Raw genomic sequence first — 23,641 nt, 5'->3', positions numbered from 1 at the left:
AAATGTGTGTACAGACGCTCCCCACATTCATTTGACAAACTTTCGCGGATACCAACAAACCTGTCCTCAAAGTGAAATTTGTTCGGAGTCGGAGGAATTAAAAACGGAGGAGAGTCGCCGCTAGCTAGTCGTTGACCGTAACGAGACTACATGATGCGGACTGGACTAGGGAGAATTTATTTCTTTAAGCAAATTTTTTTATTATTATTAATTTAAATGATCATTTTTTTTATTCCTTATTATAAAATATTGTATACAGTATTTCGATTATTTGATTTGTTTTAGTATATTTAAATATTTTATTATATTTATTTGATTGTATTTATAGCTCTTACATCATTAGGAGATATGCGTAGTCAAAAACCAACACAGTAACAACTTACGAACAAATTCATGGTACAAAAATTCGTTCGGAGCGTAACTCGTTCGTAAGGAGGGGAGCGTCGGTATTCATTTGAAATTGTAAAATTTTACAGAAATTATTAAAACCACTTCAAGGTGTGAAATATAATTTCACACCAATACGAAAATATAGTTTCACACCAATACGAAAATCATACAGCATTAAAGTGGATGACACAGAAGCTCAATATCAAATGCAGGCAAAAAAAAAAAATATATATATAATTTTATAAGCACATAAGCACATCAATTTTGGAAAAAAACAACATTTTATTTCATCTCACTTTTATAGATTTTTAATTAAGTGTATTAAGTGAATAGCAGGAATTAGTAAATAGCCTATTAATTAAGTCTTATTATTAAATCCTTCTTGGTCAAAATCTAACAGCGACACATTAAAAAAAAAAACATTTCTACAAATGTATTTCTTTTTAATGAAATAGAAAATTGATACATAAAATAAATTAAATAAAAAAAATCACCTCACATCACAGGATAATCAAACCCTTTTCCTGAGAGCTGAGAACAGTTTTATATATACAGGGCTATGTAGTATGAGGAAGTAATGGATCCTTCAGACATTTCTCTTTAGATTTAGATTTCTTTAGACATTACAGTATGTTTTGTGTATTTTTTTACAAAAGATTAAAACACAAATGTAAATAAAAATGAAATAAAAAACATGATTAAATGGCTTTCTAGAAGCTAAAAGTATGAATTTTTTAGACAGTTGTCCGTTCTTATTTTTCTTTTACTAGACGTTTAGAGGTACATATTTATTTAGTATTTGAATGCCGTTATCCATTTATTTTGTTGAGTGATAAATATATTTTTGATAAAAAATAACAAATCATGAGCTTGTGGTCAGATTAAATCAACATCTGTTATTGTACTTACAGATCAGTGTCAGTGTATAATCGTACCTGTAGAATTTGAGTGAAGGACCTACAGACAGCAGCACAAAGGGCACCACAGTGTAACAAATAGCTATCTGTGTGCTCGCCCATGTGATGACATCATACACCTGCTTGTGCACTGGTGAACCCAAAAAATACGGCCTCACGTTGTGTCTCACCTAAACATAGAGGGATGGAAGCATGAACAGAGAATGTAAAAAAATAGGAAAAAAATACAGCTGTTAAATATTCCAATTTATAACAGAGTTGGATGGGGCACATATAAACATCTGAAGCTTTAGTTTACATTTTCTGGGCCTGAATTTAAGGATGGGCATTTCAGGTTAAAATGTAGGTACCATTTGAAAGTGCAATTGTAGCTTTTGTTGTTGAAACAAAACAAAAAATAAAAACAGACCAAGAAATAACTAATACTCAAAAACTTTAAGATATTAAGATTCTGTTTTTTCATAGCAGTTCTTTTTGCATGCAGCAAACCAAGCCTTCTATCCATCTTACTTAATTGTTAACCGCCTGACAGGCTCCACAGTAACTGACTACTTAAGCGGATCAATCTCCTTCCTGAACTGTGTCTGCAATAACTCACTGAAGTCCGATCTCCTCCATGTAGAGGAAGAAATACAGACTGTAGTCTGTTATTTGATTAGCTCAAAGTTTAAAGATTTGACTTTAGCCGACAACAGCTAATATGTGTAGTATTTATGCAAATATAAAAACACTCTAAATTCCATTTATATTATTTGTTTTAACACTAAACATTACTACAAAATCAATGGCATCAATCTTACTCTCCTAAAGTTGGAAGCACACAATTGTATAGAATGTCATTGGATGTGGCAATAAAATGATCCTTTAATTAAACTAGGAGAGCCAAACCTGTTCCAGTATGACAATGTCCCTTGCACAAAGTGAGCTACATGAAGATATGGTTAAAATTGGTTCGAGAGGAATATCTTGAGGGGCCTGCTATAGAGCTCTGATCTCAATCCTACTGAACACCACTGGGATGAATTAAAACACTGACTGCACCCCAGGGCTCTTTATCCTATATCAGTACCTCGCCATGCTACATCTAAACATATCCCTGAATGCTTTGCTTTTGTTAAATAAAAGTTTTTTATTGCTTGTATTTATTAATTAAACTACTGTATTGGAGTTTCTGGCCATTTGGTCATTTTCTCCCTCTTAACAGAACTTCGTGACTTTGCCTCAAAATTTCTCCAGGAAGCCCCCAAACTGATGTGATATGAAATATGGACTATAGTATTGATTCACTTAAGGTGCTGTTGCCAAAAGAAGTAAAGTGTAATTTGTTTCTTGTGTTGAAATGTGAAATCTGATCAATGTCAGCATTCTGTTTTTGGGTCATGAAAAGGCTCCTCACCGCCCTGGCTGCCAGCGTGACCACGATGCCAGTGAGAAAGGTGAGGTAGTAGCCTGGGTAAGCTCCGTGCCACATTGCTGAAAGCAGGAAGGTGGCAGCTGTAGGATTGTAGGGACATCTCTCGTAACACACCCTGCACAAGAAATACAACAAGCTTGCAACAACAGACATATGAACAACAGACATTATAAAACTATGCAGATGGCTATAATTACCCATCAATTTACACAGAGTACCATAGTAATGTGTTTACTTGTATATACTGCACACAGTCTGCCTTAAAAATAGTGCTCACCTGAACACCCTTCTCATAAATGTGAACCAAGGATTAGTGTCAATATTTTCCTCCTCAATAATATTTATTAGCTCTGATCATTGCACATTTTAGCAAACAACTCCCAGGCATATCATTTTTAAAAAGACCATGCTGCAATAGCAATGCTAAATCCCACCAGGAGGTGGCACTCTCCAAAACAAATTATCATTCTGTGCCTTCATATCTTTGTTCAACTCTTGATTTACATGCTAATGTGAGTAAAGTATTGTGTTAAACATGCAAAGTTTGTATGTGGAAATCTAGAAAAACATTTAGTAATACCTACTATGGGGGTTCAAAAGTCACTGAAAATCAGGGGTTTTATTTTTCATTTAATATTGGCTGGAACTAAACAGAAAGTGATGATGACCATGAGTCTATGATGGTAGCTGTCTTTATATCCTTTGTACAAAAGACCAGTTTTTTCAAGACTCTCATTCTTTCCAATGCAGCATATGTTTACACAAATTTGTTGTCATTTTGCCACACTGTCATTAAGGTAAAAGAACATAATAAATGCTTTTTTTCCACTCAAAGTTTCCACTTTTATCCCACTTTATTGCTGGTAATATATTTTGCAATAAAAAATACTGTATTACATTGAAAAATTGGACACATACATTTTTATAAACAACCCCAGACCCCTGAAACCTGCATGTGTTCTTGTACTAAATGATGTTTCTCTTTTGCCTGCACACTCACAAGCAGCATTGCATTTTAAAATTCAGTTACCTTCAAAAGTAATGAGACACAACAGCAGTCAGATTGTGGTGCAGCAACACCAGAGACATTTTGCCAGCTGGTATCTAATTACAAACTGAATCAGTTCTGTCTGTTTCACTATGGCACAGAGCCACACATCCAACAACATAAAATCTGACATTCACTCTTGTGAGGAAATTGCAGTTAGGTACCAAAACGGTGGAAAACTTTAGGTTTTTGCACACCAACATTCTAGCAGGCAGACAATAAGTCTAGACAATAACAAACATTGTTGTTCAAATGAAATGTATGATAATATATTCGAGTGAATAGATGAAATGCTATGATTTTTAAAGAAAAGATGACAAAATATATTTGGCGGAAAATCGGCCCCCTTAATATTTTGGATGTTTGGAAGAATTTACCCAATATCTGATCAGTTTCCCTAACTACTGTACCACACAAGTATCATGACTGATATAGATTGTTAAAAAGCTTTATCTTAAAGCTTGACTCAAGTCACTCTCACCTTTTGAGCCAGTGGGCAGTCTGAATATTCCAGTTATCAAGGAACACTTTAAAACTGGTTGCGAACTGAAAGAAGAACATATGAAAAATGAAACCTTTCATACATCTTTGATTCATAAACAAAGAAATATTGGTAATGGGTATAGACTGACCTCTATATTCATTATCCTCAGGTTGGAGATAAGATCCCATCGAGGCATTCCGTCACTGTCATAGCCATTAAAGCCAAAGCCGGCTGCGTTGTTGATTGCATCAGCTGTTCAGATCACACACAGGATATAATAAGTGTTAAAGGCATTTCAGGTTACCCTATTTACAGATCCTGTGTTTTAGTCTCTTGTGATGCAGTGACATGACAAAAGACTTTCCTAACAGTGTAAGACTTTTCTAGCCTGTATTGTCTGACTTTAGCTAAAAGTATAAAGGGCTACACATTTCCACATGTCACCTTAGCATGCGACACATGGCAATGCCAGAAAAAGGATATCGAGGCTATTTGTGATCATCTTACATGATTATATAATATATACTGCACTCACTGGAAGGGAGAAGGTGATGAAATGCAAATGAATATAGCGAAAGGCTGCAAATACGTCGTGTATGGAAAGACACGGAAAACCGAGATAGAGATAGCCAGCGACACGCACCGAGAGTCCAAACAAAGTAGTATTTCGGCCGAGTGGTCAGCATGGACAGATAGAGGTAGACCCCCTGGGCATAGAAGGGAGTGGTGGCAATGAAGTCATCATCGACATTTCGTTCCACAGGAAAAACTTTACAGACCGAGAGGAAGACTAGCAGAGAGAGGAAGCAGGTGGAAAGCTTACGAATAACCTCCATCTGCAAACGGTACAAAAAAAACAAGTCAGTTCCTTTTATCACTTACAATATAGCAGCTGCATTACCAATGTAATTCATACAAAAGTTAATCAGCCTCTCCTTTCTCTCACTCCTAAGTGAATAATATATTTTTTTTTAAATGCAAAACTAAATCATCTTTACTCATGATTTAAAATACATCATTATTTCCAAAATTATATAAACAAAAGTTAGTTTTGGACAAAAAAAAAAATTTAGGTGATTATCAATTGGGAGTACAAAATCATATCAGTATGGATGATCAGGCTATTAATATAAGGTCCAATTAAATATAAATAAACTACTGCTAAATGCATCTTTATTCTGTGAGAGCTGCCTGTGTATATTTATAGCATCCGAGTACTTAAACGCTGATAAATAGTTGATATTCTTATATATTCAATGAAGGTTCAATATAATATTAATTGTTTTTGTCTGTACTAATAAATGCTATACCTCAATTCAGGCCTTACATTAGGTGAAGGGTCATTTAGCCTGGTCTTCCCCTGTAGTCTGCCGTTGCTCTCTTGCTCTCTGTGGCGGAAGGGCTTTCCCTCGATGAAGGCGATGTAGTCCTTGTAGGAACAGGTGGGACCGGCCAGAATGCCCATGAAGTTACAGTTATAGCTGAAGTATTCAAGAAGACTGGGCATCCGCCTGAAAACACAACCAGAGGGGAAATATAAAATAAATAAATATATCATAACACAAAGAGCTACAATCATCTGGAGAACTCAACAAAGGTCATATGGTCCTCGCAAGGAGCCTACTTACAGCGGTTAGACTGCATTTTAAATGACTATAACTACCCTGCTTGGTTGATTTCTAGCCTATTAGAAAAAAATAGCTAGAGAAGGCTACTCCTTAAAGGGTGTTTTTATAATATAAGTGCAATGTATAATGCTCTATTTCGTGCATTGAACATGACAAACATGAAAACATATACATGTAATATATACTTATTACAAGATGTATACAATCCTATGTTAAAAATGTCAGAGACAGCAGCTACAACTACATGCCTCAGATGGTAATTTGTCCTGGATTGTCCTTTAGGTATTCCAATAACAAAACCGACAATAATCCTGGGATTTTACAGAATTTCTTGTTCATAAGCAAACCTTCATATCAAAACAAGCATGGCAGACAACAATTCAGCTCAGTGTTTTTTCAGGCACGATGTAAAGTGTTTTCACAAGGGACAGTTGGCATTCTGCCACATTATAGGAGGTCAAGAATTTCCGTAAGACAGTCTCATTAGCCTCTAGCACAGTAAGGATTTAAAAAGGTATGAATGCTAGAAAACATGGCCAATAGCACATTAAAGGCCGATTTCATCCAAAAAAATAAAAAATAAATAAAAATAAATCTCCTTAATCCCATAAAAAGGCCATTATTTTCTTTGCTTTTATTTTACATACCTGATGGCCAGCAGCTTTTGACTCTGATTAAGCTGATCTTCTTTTCGAGCCATTCCTGTGAACAAACAGAAAGGAAAAACATCCATATACTGTTTAGAGTAAAAACTTGCTGTTGTTTTGTCAATCAGCATTTAAAGGAAAACTGGATCCTTTACATCTTTTCTTTTAGAAACAGCAGGCTGTACCCCCAGGATTTAGTGAATGTAACACACTGAAATCAGGTTCAACAATCATGTATGATAATATTGTTTACTGTGATAAATATGCTAATATGCTAATCACTGCACATTTTCATCAGCACATTGCAGCTATGCATTCCAACCCAGCCTTAATATTGTTTAAATATTGCATAAATGTGGAAAAATGTATACTGGTGATCACTAAGAATAGACATGCATTTTAATATATACATTTTGAGGCAAAGAAAAAAAAAAAAACATGCACATCTAAATAAAAAGGTGGTGGTGGTGGTGGCGGCTCAGTATTTAAGACATTGCACTTCTGATCAAACAGCAGTGAACTGCAATTGTTGGGCCCTTAAGCAAGGCTTTTATAAGGCTTAAGCAAGGCTCAGTTATACAAACAAGATAACTGTAATTCACTCTGAAAATTTTCATAAATGTAAATTAAAATGTGTACTGCTGTCATGTTTTCATATAACCTTTACTCTGAGACAAGTGTGTTAAAATCAGAGAGACGTTTGAGTGCAGACTTTACCACTCATTATAAAAAGACACCAAACAACGAAGAAATTGTGTTGCAGCCAAAAGTATGTGTACACCTTCCCATCACACTTGTGTATGACTCTTCCCCAATATATTGTCACAATATCAGCACACATTTGGAACGATTGTATTTTATATTTATATTTTCCCATCACTGGATTTAAACATGTTCCAACATGACAATACTGCTGTGCACAAATTGAAGTCCACATAGACATGGTTTGATAAGGCTGTTGTGGAAGAACTCGAGTGTCCTGCAGAGTCCTGACCTCAACCCCAATGAACACCTTCAGGATGAACTAAAACACCGAGTAGGAACAAAGCCTCTTCAAAAAACATGACTGCCTGACCTCGCTAATGCGCCTGCAGCTGAATGAACACAATTCGCTTCAATCAGGTTCCAAAATCTAGTGGAAAGCCTTCGCAGAAGAATAACAGCACTGGGGGACTTAACCTGGAACAAGATGTTCAAAAAACCCATCTGAGTGTTGTCAGCTATAAAGTATACCTGATGGGTATACAAGATGGGTAACCTGGTTCAGCACACATACTTAGGTTTGGTACGACTACTCAGCAGTGGAAACAACACAATTCAGAATGCTGCTTAATTTGTTGAGCCATAAGTAAGCAGCAGATTAGGGGAGAAAGAGGATATTCAATGTTAATGTGGATTGAAAATGAAAGCACAGGAGTCCATCATTATAGGAAATAAAGGATGTTAAGTCATAAAAGATAAAAACCCTTGTAAATCAAAAGCCTTTTAAGGTTTATAGGAAGTTACTTGTTATCCTTGATGAGATTAGAGTGCACTGAAAAAAGCCGCAAGAACAAGGTTTTCTTTAAACACCCAGCACACAGGCTGACGAATGAAACTAATTAGAAACTAAGGCAGCATGCTGTAAATTCACTCCCTCCTAGTTTATGCCGTAGCGACAGGTGAATTTCATCAGTGTTTTGCTGCTTGAGGAGGGGAGATGAATCAGAGGAAGAGGTTCACACAAAATCCTTTGCGTTATTGCTGGCGTGTTGATGAGATTAACCTGATCGGCCCACATTCAGCTAAAGTCTAGCTCATGATGAAGTGACAAATGGCAGAAATAATTCCTCAATTAAAAGCAGTCTGAAAAAAGCAATTAGTTTGGGAAATGCACACTTCACTTCCTCTATATGGACATTAGTATTGGGACGCCTGTCTTTTCCAGCCATTTGTGGTTCCTTCCCAAACTGCTACCATTAAAAAGGTTACACTATTGCATTGAATGTCTTTGGATGTGGTAACGTTACATGTTTCATTGACTTCAACAAGAAGAACCAAACCTGTTCCAGCACGACAATGACCCTGTGTACAAAGCCAGCCCCATGAAAAAAACGGTTAGAGTAGAACCCACTGAACACATCTGGGTTGACCTGGAACACTGAATGCAACCCAGGCCTTTGCCGCACAATAATCCAACATCTGGTGGAACATCTTTCTAGAAGACTGGATGATATTATAACAACAAATGAAAACTAAATGTGAAATAGACTTTCCAAAAAGCACATTGAATCTCATATGGTCAGGCCATTGAAAGTGTATAAAGTTGACTATTTGAAAATACATAATGATTTTTGGGCTTGTTCCTGGCCAGTAACCAAAGTATTTAATGAGTAATAACTAATACACTAAGGTGCAGTTTGTCGTTTTTCCTTTTCAATAAATGATTTCTGATTTGAAAGTTCTCCCACTTTCCCTTTAAAACCAATTTACTAACCATACCTAGTTGAACAAAGTAGTGGTGAGACCTCTCTGAGAGTGTTCCTAACTAACATTGGTTTAGCTTTTAGTCCCTGACCTATATGTACTAGCATGCAGATAATTTCCATTGAGACAGAGCCTCCTTTTAAAGTCAATCTGGATAAAAAAATGTCTGATAAATGCTGAAATTTTTAAATCCAATTCCCCTTTCATTCAGTAAAGAAAACTACAAACGGTTTCTTTAAGTTGGAGACCACAGCTGGTCTAACAGAGGCAGGAAAGAATGTAAAAGATGGAAGCCACTGTAAATTATTAATATAAGTCAGATAAAGATGTATAGTATGAGACCAACATGACGCAGGTCATTGCTCATTCTGTGCTGGAGAGAAGAGGACAGAAGGTCCTGCTGCGGTAATTTCAGCCCTCCTCCATCATTCATCCCCCTGTGCTTTAATTAGCTTCGCCAAGCTTTTGGCAGCGGATGCCCGATGAACACCTGCATTTTTCAAATAAAGCACAGCGCCTATATATTTTTTTCGCTGTGTGTGCTGAACTAAATATGCATGCAAGTGAAGAGAATGAATGAATCTATATTAGCAATATATTCTGAGTAAGTGAATAAAATAAATGAATCTGAAAGGAATATAAGCTGCAATTCAATCACATGGTATGAATGAATACATACAGGCTCTTTTTGACATTTGAACTGATACAAAGCTCACCGTCATGAATCTCAAAGGCCATACTGGTGATCTTCTGTGTGATGACCATCATTGGCCTGGAACCATAGCAAGACAGGAAGGAGAAAAACAGTTAATCCGGGTACACTTTTGTGGAACGTATTAAAAACGCAATAAAAATGTATGTCTTAAAAAGCAATCAACAGTTAAAACAATTGACAATATAGTTTGACATGCACCATTCTTACCCTGTGAAATCAGCTGAGTACATGCCATAGTCGAAGACATACACTCGTGTGATCTGACAGAAACTGAGGTACGCCAGGGCAAACACCAAACAGTATCTGAAACAAATCAATGCTTCAGACATTATTGTTAATCAAGATTGGAGACTTGAGATCGGAACCGCCTACTACAAATATATACTACAGTGCAACCTCAATACTCGCGGGGGTTACGTTATATGACCCTTCGAGAGTAACAAACAAATCGCAAGGTTTTGACTTTCTTCTTTTGATGGTTCCTTTTTCAAGGGGAATTGTGCATGTACTGTAAACTCAACAAAAATTGTGAATTACTTGTCATAAATGTTTCATTTACTACTTTAAATGAATAATATAATAAACATTTTAATTTTCGGGGACACTCGCGGCTTCTCGCGAAATATTAGATTTTTCGCAAGTTATTCTTAGTCCGGTTCCAAATGAAGAGGTCGCGAGTGTCAAGGTCGTGGGTATTAAGGTTTCACTGTATATTAAAAGAGTGAATTTAAGTAAACAAGGAGATTAATATAACTGCTATGCAATAAATTCCTCAATATGTTTAACCCTAATAAAAATGCCCTTTACAGCATAACCAAAGAACAAACACTATGTAAGGATAAAGTTTGCCCAAGTAATGCCACAATTCTAAACCAGTCTTACATTATTATACAGATGACAGAAAGAAAATATATTCATAATATATATATACACCTGGCAACCTGACTATGTGCCTCCTTTATATTTGCTTTTGGGAGGTGAACAAACTTTTGCCTTCTATGTTATATAGCTGTCTCATTATTGTCGTTTAATCACAAAGTATTTCATTAAAAACACTGATTCACTGCTATAAAGCAAAGATGAAATACATAAAGTCTCACATTAATGCAGTGTACATCTTCAGCAATTAGTGCTGCTTTTCATGACAACGTTTTGCATCACTTTGCAATGCTATACATGTCTGCCTCGACATCATTGCTGTTCCACTTATACAAGAGGTTTAACATCGTCGTTAAATGGGTAAAGAATGTAATCATGGATTAATGCAGTGCATGAATTAATGTAAAGTATCTTAGAAAGAAATGTTGGTCCCTGCTTTAACACAGCAACCAATATGTGTGTGTGTGTGTGGTGACGGGACATTGTTTTCAATAAAGATAAATTGCTAAATCTCTAATCTACATTCCTTTGAAATCCAAACCTATCCCACAGGAAGCTTAATACACTTACTGTTAGTCCTGTATAGGTGTTTCATTATCACTGAATCTCAGTGGGATAACAGTGTGTGGTTGCAAGTTGCATGTTTTTGAAAATGACTGACTGACACTGTGGTGTTGCCAACAGACACCGGTGTTTCTTCAGAATCGAGGGCGGCTTGACACAACCTCCTCACACCTTCCGGTACATAACACCTCATAATAGATTTCGGCCAATTTAAGGCTCATCATGGAATTACCCAAACACCCAGCACAGCGTTTCTTTGGGTACTGACTACATAACACAGCAAATATTATACTGTTTAGTGAAATGGAAATCCCCCAAAATCTTTTACTCATATTTAGCATTACAATGTTCAGCTCTATACATGAAGTATGCTCAGTTTGATATGTATTCAACCACTCTCGCGTTTTATTTCCTAGAGATACTGACTCTTTACCTCACAGCTTATTATTTTGCTCACATGAAAGGTAAAACACGGCTGGTGACGCACATGGCACAGGTCCCTTAGGACTGCAGCTGAGAACACCAAGCATAATAGGTAGGAAGATATAAAAGTAAGCATGTGTGAGCGTTTGTGTGTGGCCGGCATTTTCCATTCAGTAGTTCCAATGCGTGAAAATGTCTATGACCTTGGAGGCCTCACCTCTTCTGAATATTGATTACTCATAACATCTATAACCATACAGTAACTCTTTACACTACTGTTCCCTTAACTTACATTGTTATATTAAAATGACAAAACCACGAATCAAGTAATTAAATACAACACAAACATGCCATCTGGTTATAGAAACAAGGAGGTTACGTGGCCCAACATGGCCTGAAATAAATAAATAAATAAATAAATAAATAAATAAAAAACAAGCCCACCCTAAAGTGTTTTGTTCATCTTGTCTTGCAGCAACTTGCATAAAATTTTATTACTTTTTGAGCATTTATCAACGCGGATGACTTCCTGTCATCGATTACACTGTAGCAGCTATAAACAGTCAGTCTTCCACAAAGCTCTTAGAGTTTCTCTTTCTTTCAGGTAATATGTGATAAAATCCTCTGATGTGGCAGAAAAAATGCTAATAGACTGTTCTCCAAGTAACATCTTACAGAAAGCTTCACCATGGAAGCATGTTTAATAAGGTGATGGTCCATATTGCTCTTTATGGACTTAATTTGACTTATAGACGGCATCACCACTGGTTAATTCATTCAGTAATTTCTTTTTGGTTTGTTATAATTACAATTATAATATACAATACAATATACAATACAATATAATAAGCGTTTATTCCTTGGGAAATATGGTATTTGAGTAAAATAATTATCTTACAATATAAGTAAACAGGGGCATTAAAACAACTCAAATAAGATTAAATCTTTACCGATATTTTTTTTGTTTCTTGTAGTACAGATTTAAAAATAAAAATTGTGAAGGAGGATATTTTTGGTTCTAAATAAATAAAAACAATTAAAACAAAATTTGTAAGTGTCATAATGTACCGTCAGCCTCAGCCGGAAACCTGATGTATCTTTGGAATTAGTATTATTTTTTATTCCCTGTTCACATGATAAAATTCCCTTATTTGCCACATACAGGAAGACAATAAGACTAGCTAGCCACTTGCACATGTTCCACACCGTCTCCAAAAACAAGTCAACAAATCTGATCCATTTATCATTATCACACTCCAACAGTCTGCACACGACTGCGAACAAACGTAATATAGCTCCATCCATGTAAGTATAAAATATTATTTCGAGTCAAAAGAAGTAATACTTTATACTTACACCCCCCCCCCTCCCCCCAACTTCTTTGACTAACTTGAGGCACAGCTGTTAATGTAGGAAACCAAAAGCAAGGCTGGTTTTGCCTACTCACTTGTGCATGTGTTCGACTCCTGCCAAGATCATGATGCCATAAGTGATGCCGCTTTGCACCAGGAAATGGAGCGCGTACCTGCCGCAAAAAGAAAAACAAATGCTACAGCATATCACAAGCACACAGATGTAAAGGGTTAAATATCAACACAGATGTGTACAAACAACTGCTGGTAACTGGCACCTTAATAGTAATATAATCTCTCTCTCTCTCTCTCTCTCTCTCTCTCTCTCTCTCTCAGTAAATTTTGTGATTTAGTTTAACGAGGAAATGTTCTTTTTTTCAAGACAACAGACTTCCTGTAAACAGTTCAGATTTTATATATATATATATATATATATATATATATATATATATATATATATATATATATATATATATATATATATATGCTCTTGTCTCCATCCCCTTTCATCAACCCTTACAACCACCCTCTCCATTATTTGTCTTTTTCTCTTTCCAAGTACAAAAAACAAGAAACCAGGTAAAATGACCTTGCTAAAGTCCTTCACTACGACTTAATCATTAAAGCCCAGTCAATAGTCAACATGCCTGTCAATATTTGTCAATAAAGTCAAATTGTCTGGATATATTCAAGAATAATTGACAGCCATGACAGAGACACACACACACACACACACACACACACACACACACACACACACACACACACACACACACACACACACCAAAATAAATACAATTTCATTTTAACGGATTTTATTAACGCGTGATTAATGCATCGTGCATTTTTGTTTGACCATTTTTATTAAAAATATCAATAAATAAATATATGAGACGAAATTAAAACCTTCAATGCAACACAAATTTATTCATGACATCCTTTCTTTACTCAGCTATAAAAAAAAAAATTAAACACCACCAAAAAAAACATTTTTCATCACTACACATTTGTTTTACTGATGTGCCAAGTCTCAAATGAAGCACCAAAACCAGCCATAGTGCACACACCCGGTAATTCAATCCGTCTTTGTGGAAACATAGCAAAAGTTCAGTTTGGTGTCCTGATGATTCACGTAATTTAAAACACCATTTTTTTCTTCTTCTTCTTTCCGTCTTCATACCCCCTGTCCTCTACATCTTCCTCTTTCAAACCATCTACCTGCATGTCTTCCCTCACCCCATGCATAAACCTCCTCCTTGGTCTTCCTCTTTTCCTCCTTCCTGGTGGCTCCATTCTCAGCATTCTCCTAACGATATACCCCATGTCCCTCCTCTGCACATGTCCAAACCATCTCAATCTCTCCTCCCTCACCTTGTCTCCAAAACGTCCTTCAGGCGCCGTCCCACTAATAAACTCATTTCTAATCCTGTCCATCCTCATTACTCTCAATGAAATCCTCAACATCCTTAGCTTGCATAATTGAAAACATCATGATTACTTTAAAACATTTACGAGCATATTTTAACTTCATGCTCAACATTGAGTTTGGTTTCACTAATAATAAATATACATTTGCATAAAGCCTCAATATTTGTCCACGGCCATGTTAATTAGAGCATTCAAAACTTTATATATATGTATATAGCAAAATGTATTACCTAATGTCAACTGTATACATAAAGCAAAATTGGGGTGGCGTCCATTTATCATGGTGTTTCCTTTATCGCGGGCGGTTTTGGACCGTAACCACCAAGATAAACGGGGGATATACTGTGTATATATATATATATATATATATATATATATATATATATATATATATATATATATATATATATATATATATATATATATATATATATATATATATATATATATATATATATATATATCCAATATATCCAATATATCCAATAAATCAGGTTTTTTATTTTTTATTAATCGGATAAACAAATAATTTTTTAATGTTTTGCTTATTTTAACTATATTGAACCCTTATTCAGGGTATTTATGTATAAACATGTACTTAAAAAAAAAATGCAAAAGCCAGATATGAAGTTTAACTATCTTTAATTTGAACATTATAAAGCTTATAGCGGATGCTGGTTGAGGAGTGCATGGTGGATTTCTCCTGTGAACAAATTCACTCATGCTGCGTTGTTTTAACAAACAAAAAAAAAAAAAAAAAAAAAAAAAATCAATCATTTGAGTATAAACTTGCAGATGCCAAGTTGACAACCATGCTAAAAAAAAAACAGTCATTTTGTTTAGTTAAGCATTTAGAATATATAATGAATGAAATTTTGTATAATAATTAAATGATATATGCATAAATTCAATATACAAACATTGAAAACAAGCAAGTGAACGTAAAGCCGCAGTAAATCACGTCTGAAAACAGATAAATTACTGTTGTAGCAGACAAATGCTATTAAAAGAGAATGAAACTGAGAAACGCAGAAAGATTGCTGATTACGCAACCTGATGCTCGCGAGTCACGACGGAACAGATCCAGTGCGACTGTCCCGACGTTACAAACAGTTTACAACAGCACTTCATTAAACTACACCATTTTCACATGATGAAAATTATACAGTTTCTGCTCACCGTGCAGATGTTACCTTCATCCATCACACCAGTGTGTTTTCTGCTGCTGGTTGACCCTGTTACTCTCTGCCTTTTTCAAGCGGCTGTATTATCTTACCGTCACACTAAGCTGTTACTTGAGCAGCCCAACTAATCGATAACGGCCTTCGTTGCCAACAAATGTAATTATCGATAAATTGTTGCAGCCCTAATAATAGTAATATATATATGCCACAGCATCTCAGTAGGATTCAGGTCAGGATTTTAATTAGGCCTCTCCAAAGTCTTCATTTTGTTTTTCTTCAGCCATTAAGAGGTGGACTTGCTGGTGTGTTTTGGATCATTGTCCTGCTGCAGAACCCAAGTTCGCTTCAACTTGAGCAGCTTGGCCGGACATTCTCCTTCAAGGTTTTTTGGTAAACAGCAGAATTCATGGTTTCATTTATCACAAGTCTTCCAGGTCCTGAAGCAGCAAAACAGCCCCAGACCATCACACTACCACCATCATATTTTACTGTTGGTATGATGTTCTTTTTCTAAAATGCGGTGTTACCTTTAAGCCAGACGTAATGGGACATACACCTTCCAAAAAGTTCAACTTTTGTCTCATCAGCCCACTAAGTATTTTCCCAAAAGTCTTGGGGATTATCAAGATGTTTTCTGGCAAAACTAATACAAACCTTTATCAGCAGCGGTTTTTGTCTTGGAACACTGCCATGAAGACCATTTTTGCCCAGTCTCTTTCTTATGGTGGAGTCATGAACACTGACCTTAACTGAGGCAAATGAGGCCTGCAGTTCTTTGGATGTTGTTGTGGGGTCTTTTGTGACCTCTTGGATAAGTTGTCACTGTGCTCTTGGGGTAATTTTGGTTGGCCGGCTACTTGCTATTTGTGAATAATGGCCCTCACTGTGGTTCGCTGGAGTACCAAAGCTTTAGAAATGGCTTTATAACCTTTTCCAGACTGATAGATCTCAATAACTTTCTTTCTCATTTGTTTCTGAATTTCTTTGGATCTCTGCATGATGTGTAGCTTTTGAGAATCTTTTCACTTTGTCAGGCAGGTCCTATTTAAGAGATTTCTTGATTGTGAACAGGTGTGGCAGTAATCAGGCCTGGGTGTGGCTAGAGAAATTTAACTCAGGTGTGATAAACCACAGTTTTAACAGGGGGGCAAACACTTTTTCACACAGGGCCATGTAGTTTTGGATTTTGTTTTCCCTCAATAATAAAAACCTTCATTCAAAAACTGCATGTTGTGTTCATTCTTGTTATTTTGTCCTAATATTCAAATTAGTTTGATGATTTGAAAAATGTGTGTTTCAAACATGCAAAAAAATAAGAAATCAGTTATATATATATATATATATATATATATATATATATATATATATATATATATATATATATATATATATATATATATATATATATATATATATATATATATATATATAAAAATAAATGACACACATACTGTATATATCATTTTTTTTCTTTATTTTTGGCTAGTTAATTTGTTAATTTGTCGGTAACTATCTTAAAAACTGTGTGGCAACTTAACAAGCTTGTGCCTGTAAACACGTCACCAACAGTTCCAGACTGCTGCAGGTCTGAGAATTCACCCATTGCTTATTAGCCACTGTCTGGTTTATACTAATAAATCGAACGCATTAACAAGACAAATATCTTCTCTGATGCTCCAACCTCAAAACTGTCCTGTTCTGTATTTATTGAATGCTACATACATATTTTTTCTTTGCTCTGTAAATAACACTTGGCTGTAGAATGGCTCTGGTTTAAAGAGCTTCTGCAACAGCAATCAGTAAACGTGATCTACAGTTACACGTTAATTTGAAAGAGAAGAGGAGGATAGTGATGACTCATGCTATGTGCCAATAAAACTAATTCATATTTATAGATCATTTGTATAATCGTATTTCTGAAAAGCAAGAACGGAATTCACAAAAAAAAAAAACCTCAAATCTATGCCTAATTCAATTATTTCATTTTCAGAGACCTGTTTTATGCAGGTCCGTGCCATAGTGGATCCGGATCCTGCAAACACTGGGTAGGAGACAGGAATACACCCTGGATTAGATGCCAGTCAATCACAAGACTATTTTGGTATGTTTTAAGCAGAGGTGTGGCCGTTTCTGCAAAACCCGAAACAAGCTATTTTCTAGCTCCCATGTAGATGTAACTCATGCAGACTTAATCATTCATATCTAGCACATGATATAAAATAAATAATCACTGTACATGTAGGTGTTTTATTTCAGAACTATAGATCTCATAACTATAAAATAAATTAGCTATTATATATATATATATATATATATATATTTTTTTTTTTTTTTTGTTTGTTTTTTTTTTTTAATTTATTTTTTATATTCTGCAACTTCTGCAAAAATCATCCTAAAAGATTTCGTTGCTGTGTTTTGCTTTCACAGAGAATAGAGAAAGAGAAGAGAAATCCCCACATCCCCAGTGGCTCACCAGCCGAAGCAGAAGAGGGCGAAGTAGAAGCCGAGCAGCGTGGCCACCACATGCCTCACAAATGGACTCGTCTTACTGGGATGTAGGTAAAGCCGGAAACAGAAGGCAGAGAGGAGCGCACAAAGCTGACATGCCACAAAATTCACCTGAAACAAAGGAGGGTTCTAAATTACTTCACTTACAAAATGATATCATGGTGTGTTTCAGGATGACGATGTATTCACTACGTACAGATTTAGCCCATATGGAATGAAAAAAGATCCGAAAATCCAGTTCTAAAATATATATACATACATACATACATACATACATACATACATACATACATACATACACACATACATACTGTTTATATAATAATAGTAATTTGTGAGCTTGTTGTCATTACGTGAATTAACTACACTTCTAACTAACTAATTGCTCATCTACACTAATAAAGAAGACAATTGCAATCTAGAGAAACAAAGTCCATATGGGACATAAAGCAAAAAAACTAATAATAATAATAATACTGGGATCTGTTGTTTTAAAATCTGTTAATTTCACCACAAAACAGCTATAAGTTGGATGTTAAGATATTAGTCTCCGAGGAAGTAGACTTGCACTTCCATTTTCCCCGAAGTCTTTCTGTGAGGAATGATTCAGCACTTTTTCCAACAGCACAATGTCTGGTTAAAGCAGTAGAATTTCTTTAATACTTCAGTACCCAGAATGCCTTTTGCCCTAGATAAAGCACAGTGCCTTCCCTTCCTGTCCTGTTCTTTAAATCCTGGTACTGCAGTACAGTGCTTGAGACTAGAGAATGCTTTGATTATCCCAGTTAATGATGCTACATAGTTTCCGTCCATCCTTCTATTATTTCTTGAGACACAATGTCACTCCTCAAACATCCCAATCTTAAAAGAGGAAAACAACAAAGTATTAACCCATTATTGTGCCAATTACATTTACAGTATAATTGAAGCCAAACTCTTGAAGGTTATTATATGCAATACGACCAAATTAAAACAGGGACGTTTTCTACATTACATGCGATTGTATATGGATATAGGAACAAAGCCTTAGTCTGTATTAGATCTAAATCAGAAAGGCAAGAAATGGAAAACTGGACAAATGCAATACATTGAAATGAAGAATTTTTTAGCACTTTGTCCTATGAAAATAGCAGCCAATATCAGTAGCAAGATAACATTTACAACCTATTGTGAATGTATAAAATTAAAGTGCTGTGTTTATAAAAAAAAAATTATAATTATTACAGTAGAACGAAGACCTTCACTATCTGTTTAGCTGCCTGTCTACAATCTGCTCGTTTGCAGCTGCACTTCAAAAACCCACAACAAAACGCTTGTTCTGCGACACTCAATACATCTGTCACAGAGCCCAGCTGGACCCATACACTAGGCAAAAGGGATTATGGGAGATTCTTGGCAGCATGATATACAGCCCCCTAACTTGCCTAGCAAAAGAAAGGAGAAATAAAGCTAGAGAGAGAGAGAGAGAGAGAGAGAGAGAGAGAGAGAGAGAGAGAGAGAGAGAGAGCAGATTTTTCAAGTCTGTTTTGTTAAGAAAGAAAGATTGAGCAGTTGAAGTGAAGGGGTTGAAGTGCATTTCACTGCTCCATTCACATGTACTTTAGCAGGATTGGATTCTTTATAGAGCCCAGGTTATGCACTTGTTTTAATCAGCACTGAAGCTAATTTACAATTCAATGTGCAGTCAGGAACATGCTAATGACTGTGTCCATTATAGCTTATAATAAATGATAGCTGGAAAAACATGGCAATTTAGGAATTTAATACATTCACACATCGCATTAAAAAATAAAAAATCTGTTGGCAAGAAATACCATACTAATAATCATTACCGTATTTTTCGGACTATAAGCCGCTACTTTTTCCCACGTTTTGAACCCCGCGGCTTAAACAACGAAGCGGCTAGTTTATGGATTTTTCCTGGGTCTTTTCCCCGGTTTCACAAACTTCAAGCCAAAAAAACTGAGCGACATAACATTAGACCAATGAAATTTCGAGCGGAAGCAACGCACCTCACCAGAGTTCTGAGCTGCACGGCATCGGGAGAAAAAACTTTCACCGGTGGTGATTTTTAAACGCACGATGATGCCAAAAGAAAAACTCCCGAGAGCAATACAGTGGTACCTTGACCCACGAGTTTAATTCGTTCCGTGGACGAGCTCGTATCTCAATTTGCTCGCACATCAAATCAGTTTTCCATATTAAAAATAAAAAATGGCATTAATCCGTTCCAACCCTCAAAATGACACAATTGGAAAATACATTTCTAAATAACAAATCTTGTATAAAAACATAATAGAAAGAGAATGTAAAGATATAATAAGGTTTTATTCAGTGTATTTTCCTTGGAGATGAGACGACTTAAGCTAACGAAAACGCCGTGGGGTGTGTGTGTGTGTGTGGAAGGGGTAGAGGTGATAAGCGGAGGCGGAGGGAAAACTCGTGTTTTACTATACTCCTGTACACTACGTATACCTAAACTTTAAAAAAAATTTTCTTCTTTGCTTATCTTAATTTTCGTCACAATCTTCGCTTTCTGGCTTCGGTTCGCCATCTAGCAGCGGCGTCTTTTTTGCTCGCGTAAGAAAGCAAAAAAAATCGACCGAGTGACCGCTCGTACCTCGGAAAACTCGTACATTAATGCACTCGTAGGTCAAGGTACCACTGTAGTTGTGAAAGGAAGGAGGAAGACAGTGAACAATGACTTTCTTGGTCGGCTACTGTTTAGATACAAACTGTTGTAGCGCATTGAGTCTTGAGTTTTTTTATTTTTCTTGGCAACAGCGTTATGGGTTAGTCAAAGAAACATAGAAACGAGCATCAGAAAATAATGAGCTCATAATCCTCAGTCTCACACGCACACAGTAATACCGAAAGAATGCAATGACGTACTGTTCCCAAAATGCCGCTCTGCTCTTAAAGGAGCCAGAACATATTTCACCGTTACACCGTGTAACAGACACTGTCTTTCGGTAAAGCCTGTGTAAAGTTCATTAGTTTTAGTGTAGACAGGCTTATACACAGGTGCGGCTTATTTATGTTAAAAATAAAAATGGCCTGTTCCTTGTGCAACAGGTCTTGGAAAACCTCTGTATGACCCTGGCCACTGTACTGTAACTCACTGTTTCAGGGTGATCTTTTTAATGCCTAGGGCATCTTTGTGGAGAGCAACAATTTTAATTCTCAAATCCACAGAGAGTTCTTTGCCATGAGATGCCATCCAGTGTTCAGTTTGAGAGAACTGTACTCAAAGCACCAAATTTTAACTGCTCTAATTCATGATGCAAGCAGACAAAAACATGAAGATGATGAATAGGCAGAGGTGGTACAAATACTTTACTGTACTTAAGTAGATTTTTCTGGTATCAGTACTTTACTATTTATTTTTCAGACAACTTTTTACTTTTTTTTACAAATATCTGTACTTTCTACTTACATTTTCAAACCAGCCTTGTTACTTTAGTTTTAATGTATTTGGTTAAATGTCAAGATTTTTTCTTCTCATTGCGTGCCGTTTTTAGCAAATCAACCTATTTCCTGTCATTGCGCAGCTTTTTTAATCTACCGCTGGTGTATCATTTCCTGGCTCTCACACACCACAGATGTAGACTAGTTTATGAAGCAAACAACGTGCAAGACAGAAGCCAACAAGAAGTCTGGGGTTTTGTGGATGAGACAGAGGGAGTCTGTGATTTAAAGATTGATTGACAACAGAGACATTCTTGATCATCATCTTTTCTCTGCTTGTGTTCTATATCATGGTTGTTCAGCCTGGATACATTCATCAGTTAACAAAATGTGAAATTCTTTTGTATTAATATATCAATTAGGGCAAAATTAACGCGTTAATGCAAATTCATTTAAACATCACTAATGTAATTAACGCGCGATTAATGCAGCACGCATTTCTTTTTGGAACGTTTTTAATAAAAATATAAATAAATGAATATAGAAGAATAAACGCCACTGAAAAATTCAACATTTGTTTTACTGATGTGCCAAGACTAAAATCAGCACCAAAATCCGCCATAATGCACATTGAACCGTCTGGGGGTCGACAAACGCACCAGCGAGTGTGGCATTTTTCCACATAACACCAAAACAAACTTAAATTAATCTGTCTTTTTGGATGGCACAGATAAAAGCAATACATCATTTGAATCTGTAAAGGGGTCTACTTTCTTTTGTACACAATCATAATAACAACAAAATGCTGCGCTTTAAGAATACAGTACAAATACAGAAAAGGGACACAAATAAACCAACCTGAAGCTCAGTGAATACTTGCCTCACAAACATAATAATAATAATAATAATAATAATATTTTTAAATAAATTAATTCACATCGAAAACAAATTTTTTGATTATGTAATCCGTATGAAAGTTAGAAGAGGTACAGTGTCTTCACCTCATTAACCGTTCATGTGGAAACATAGCAAAGATTCCTTTTAGTGTCCTGATGATTTACGTAATTTAAAGCACCATAATTAATTTTAAACATTTACAAGAATATTTTGTCTTCACGCTCCATGTTAAGTTTGGTTTCATTATTAATAAACATACATTTGCATAAAGCATCCATATTTGTCCATGTCTATTTTGATTAGAGTATTAAAAACGATTGAAAGGCCAAATATTCATTTGATGTGAGGTCCAGTTATAAGCGTGACACTGAAATAGGTAGTAGTAATGGCTACTTTTTACTTAAGTACATGTCAGAGCCCAATCTTCTTCACTTTAACTTGAGTAAAAAGGTATAGTCAGTACTTCAACTTTTAAAACATAAGTATCTGGACTTCTACTTAAGTGAAGGATGTGTGTCCTTTTGCCACCTCTGTAAATAGGACATGGTGCTTTGCATAGATACACAACATACAGCTGTTATCACTTAGTGTGTTCTCACTTTTGTTGCCAGATATTTGGACAATAATGGATGTATATTATTTTTCAGAGGACAGAAAATCTGTACAGCTGTACAAGCTGCACATTGACTACATTGACTATAGTATTGCCCCTCGAGAAAATATGCAGACGCTCCCCACCTCGCAAACGAGTTACATTCCTAACGACCGTTCGTACCATGAATTTGTTCGTAAGTTGTTACTGTGTTCATTATTGACTATGCATATCTCCTAATGATGCAAGAACTATAAATACTATAAAAAATACTATAAAATGAAATAAAAAAAATTAATTCACCCTAGTCTAGTGCGCATCATGTAGACTCGTTATGGTATAGCTAGCGGCGACTCTCCTCCGTTTTGAATTTTTCCGACTCCAGACAGGTTTGTTCGTAAAATGAATGTTCGTAAAGTGGGGAGCGTCTGTACTAAAATGGTTGCTGGAATGTGAGGGGTGTACTCACTTTTGTGAGATACTAATATATATATATATATATATATATATATATATATATATATATATATATATATTAGTGCTGACAAAATTCATTATTTTTAACGGCACTAATTGTATTAACGCGTTTAAACATTTTGAGCATTGAACATTTTTATAAAAAATATAAATGAATAAATATAAAACCAAAATAAACCTTTATTTATATATATATATATATATATATATATATATATAT

At 35.6% G+C, this 23,641-nt stretch overlaps 1 protein-coding gene across 2 annotated transcripts in view; it reads right to left on the bottom strand.

Moving 5' to 3' along the window:
• mboat2b (membrane bound O-acyltransferase domain containing 2b) overlaps positions 1 to 23,641 on the bottom strand; it is a 37,522-nt gene that overhangs the window by 1,702 nt on the left and 12,179 nt on the right. For both annotated transcript variants that reach the window (XM_046836602.1, XM_046836603.1), the window contains exons 2-12: positions 18,013 to 18,158; positions 13,023 to 13,100; positions 9,917 to 10,012; positions 9,711 to 9,766; positions 6,529 to 6,583; positions 5,581 to 5,764; positions 4,897 to 5,089; positions 4,402 to 4,505; positions 4,251 to 4,315; positions 2,704 to 2,836; positions 1,326 to 1,477 (exon numbers count right to left, since the gene is read on the bottom strand). In XM_046836602.1, the coding sequence (XP_046692558.1) occupies positions 1,326 to 1,477; positions 2,704 to 2,836; positions 4,251 to 4,315; positions 4,402 to 4,505; positions 4,897 to 5,089; positions 5,581 to 5,764; positions 6,529 to 6,583; positions 9,711 to 9,766; positions 9,917 to 10,012; positions 13,023 to 13,100; positions 18,013 to 18,158 (1,262 nt within the window). The remainder of the gene's footprint in view (positions 1 to 1,325; positions 1,478 to 2,703; positions 2,837 to 4,250; positions 4,316 to 4,401; positions 4,506 to 4,896; positions 5,090 to 5,580; positions 5,765 to 6,528; positions 6,584 to 9,710; positions 9,767 to 9,916; positions 10,013 to 13,022; positions 13,101 to 18,012; positions 18,159 to 23,641) is intronic.

The sequence above is a fragment of the Silurus meridionalis genome, chromosome 23 (genome assembly GCF_014805685.1).
Source record: "Silurus meridionalis isolate SWU-2019-XX chromosome 23, ASM1480568v1, whole genome shotgun sequence".
NCBI classification, from domain to species: domain Eukaryota; kingdom Metazoa; phylum Chordata; class Actinopteri; order Siluriformes; family Siluridae; genus Silurus; species Silurus meridionalis.
Note: the sequence above shows the minus strand (reverse complement) of the source record. Positions and strands in the feature narration are given on the sequence as shown.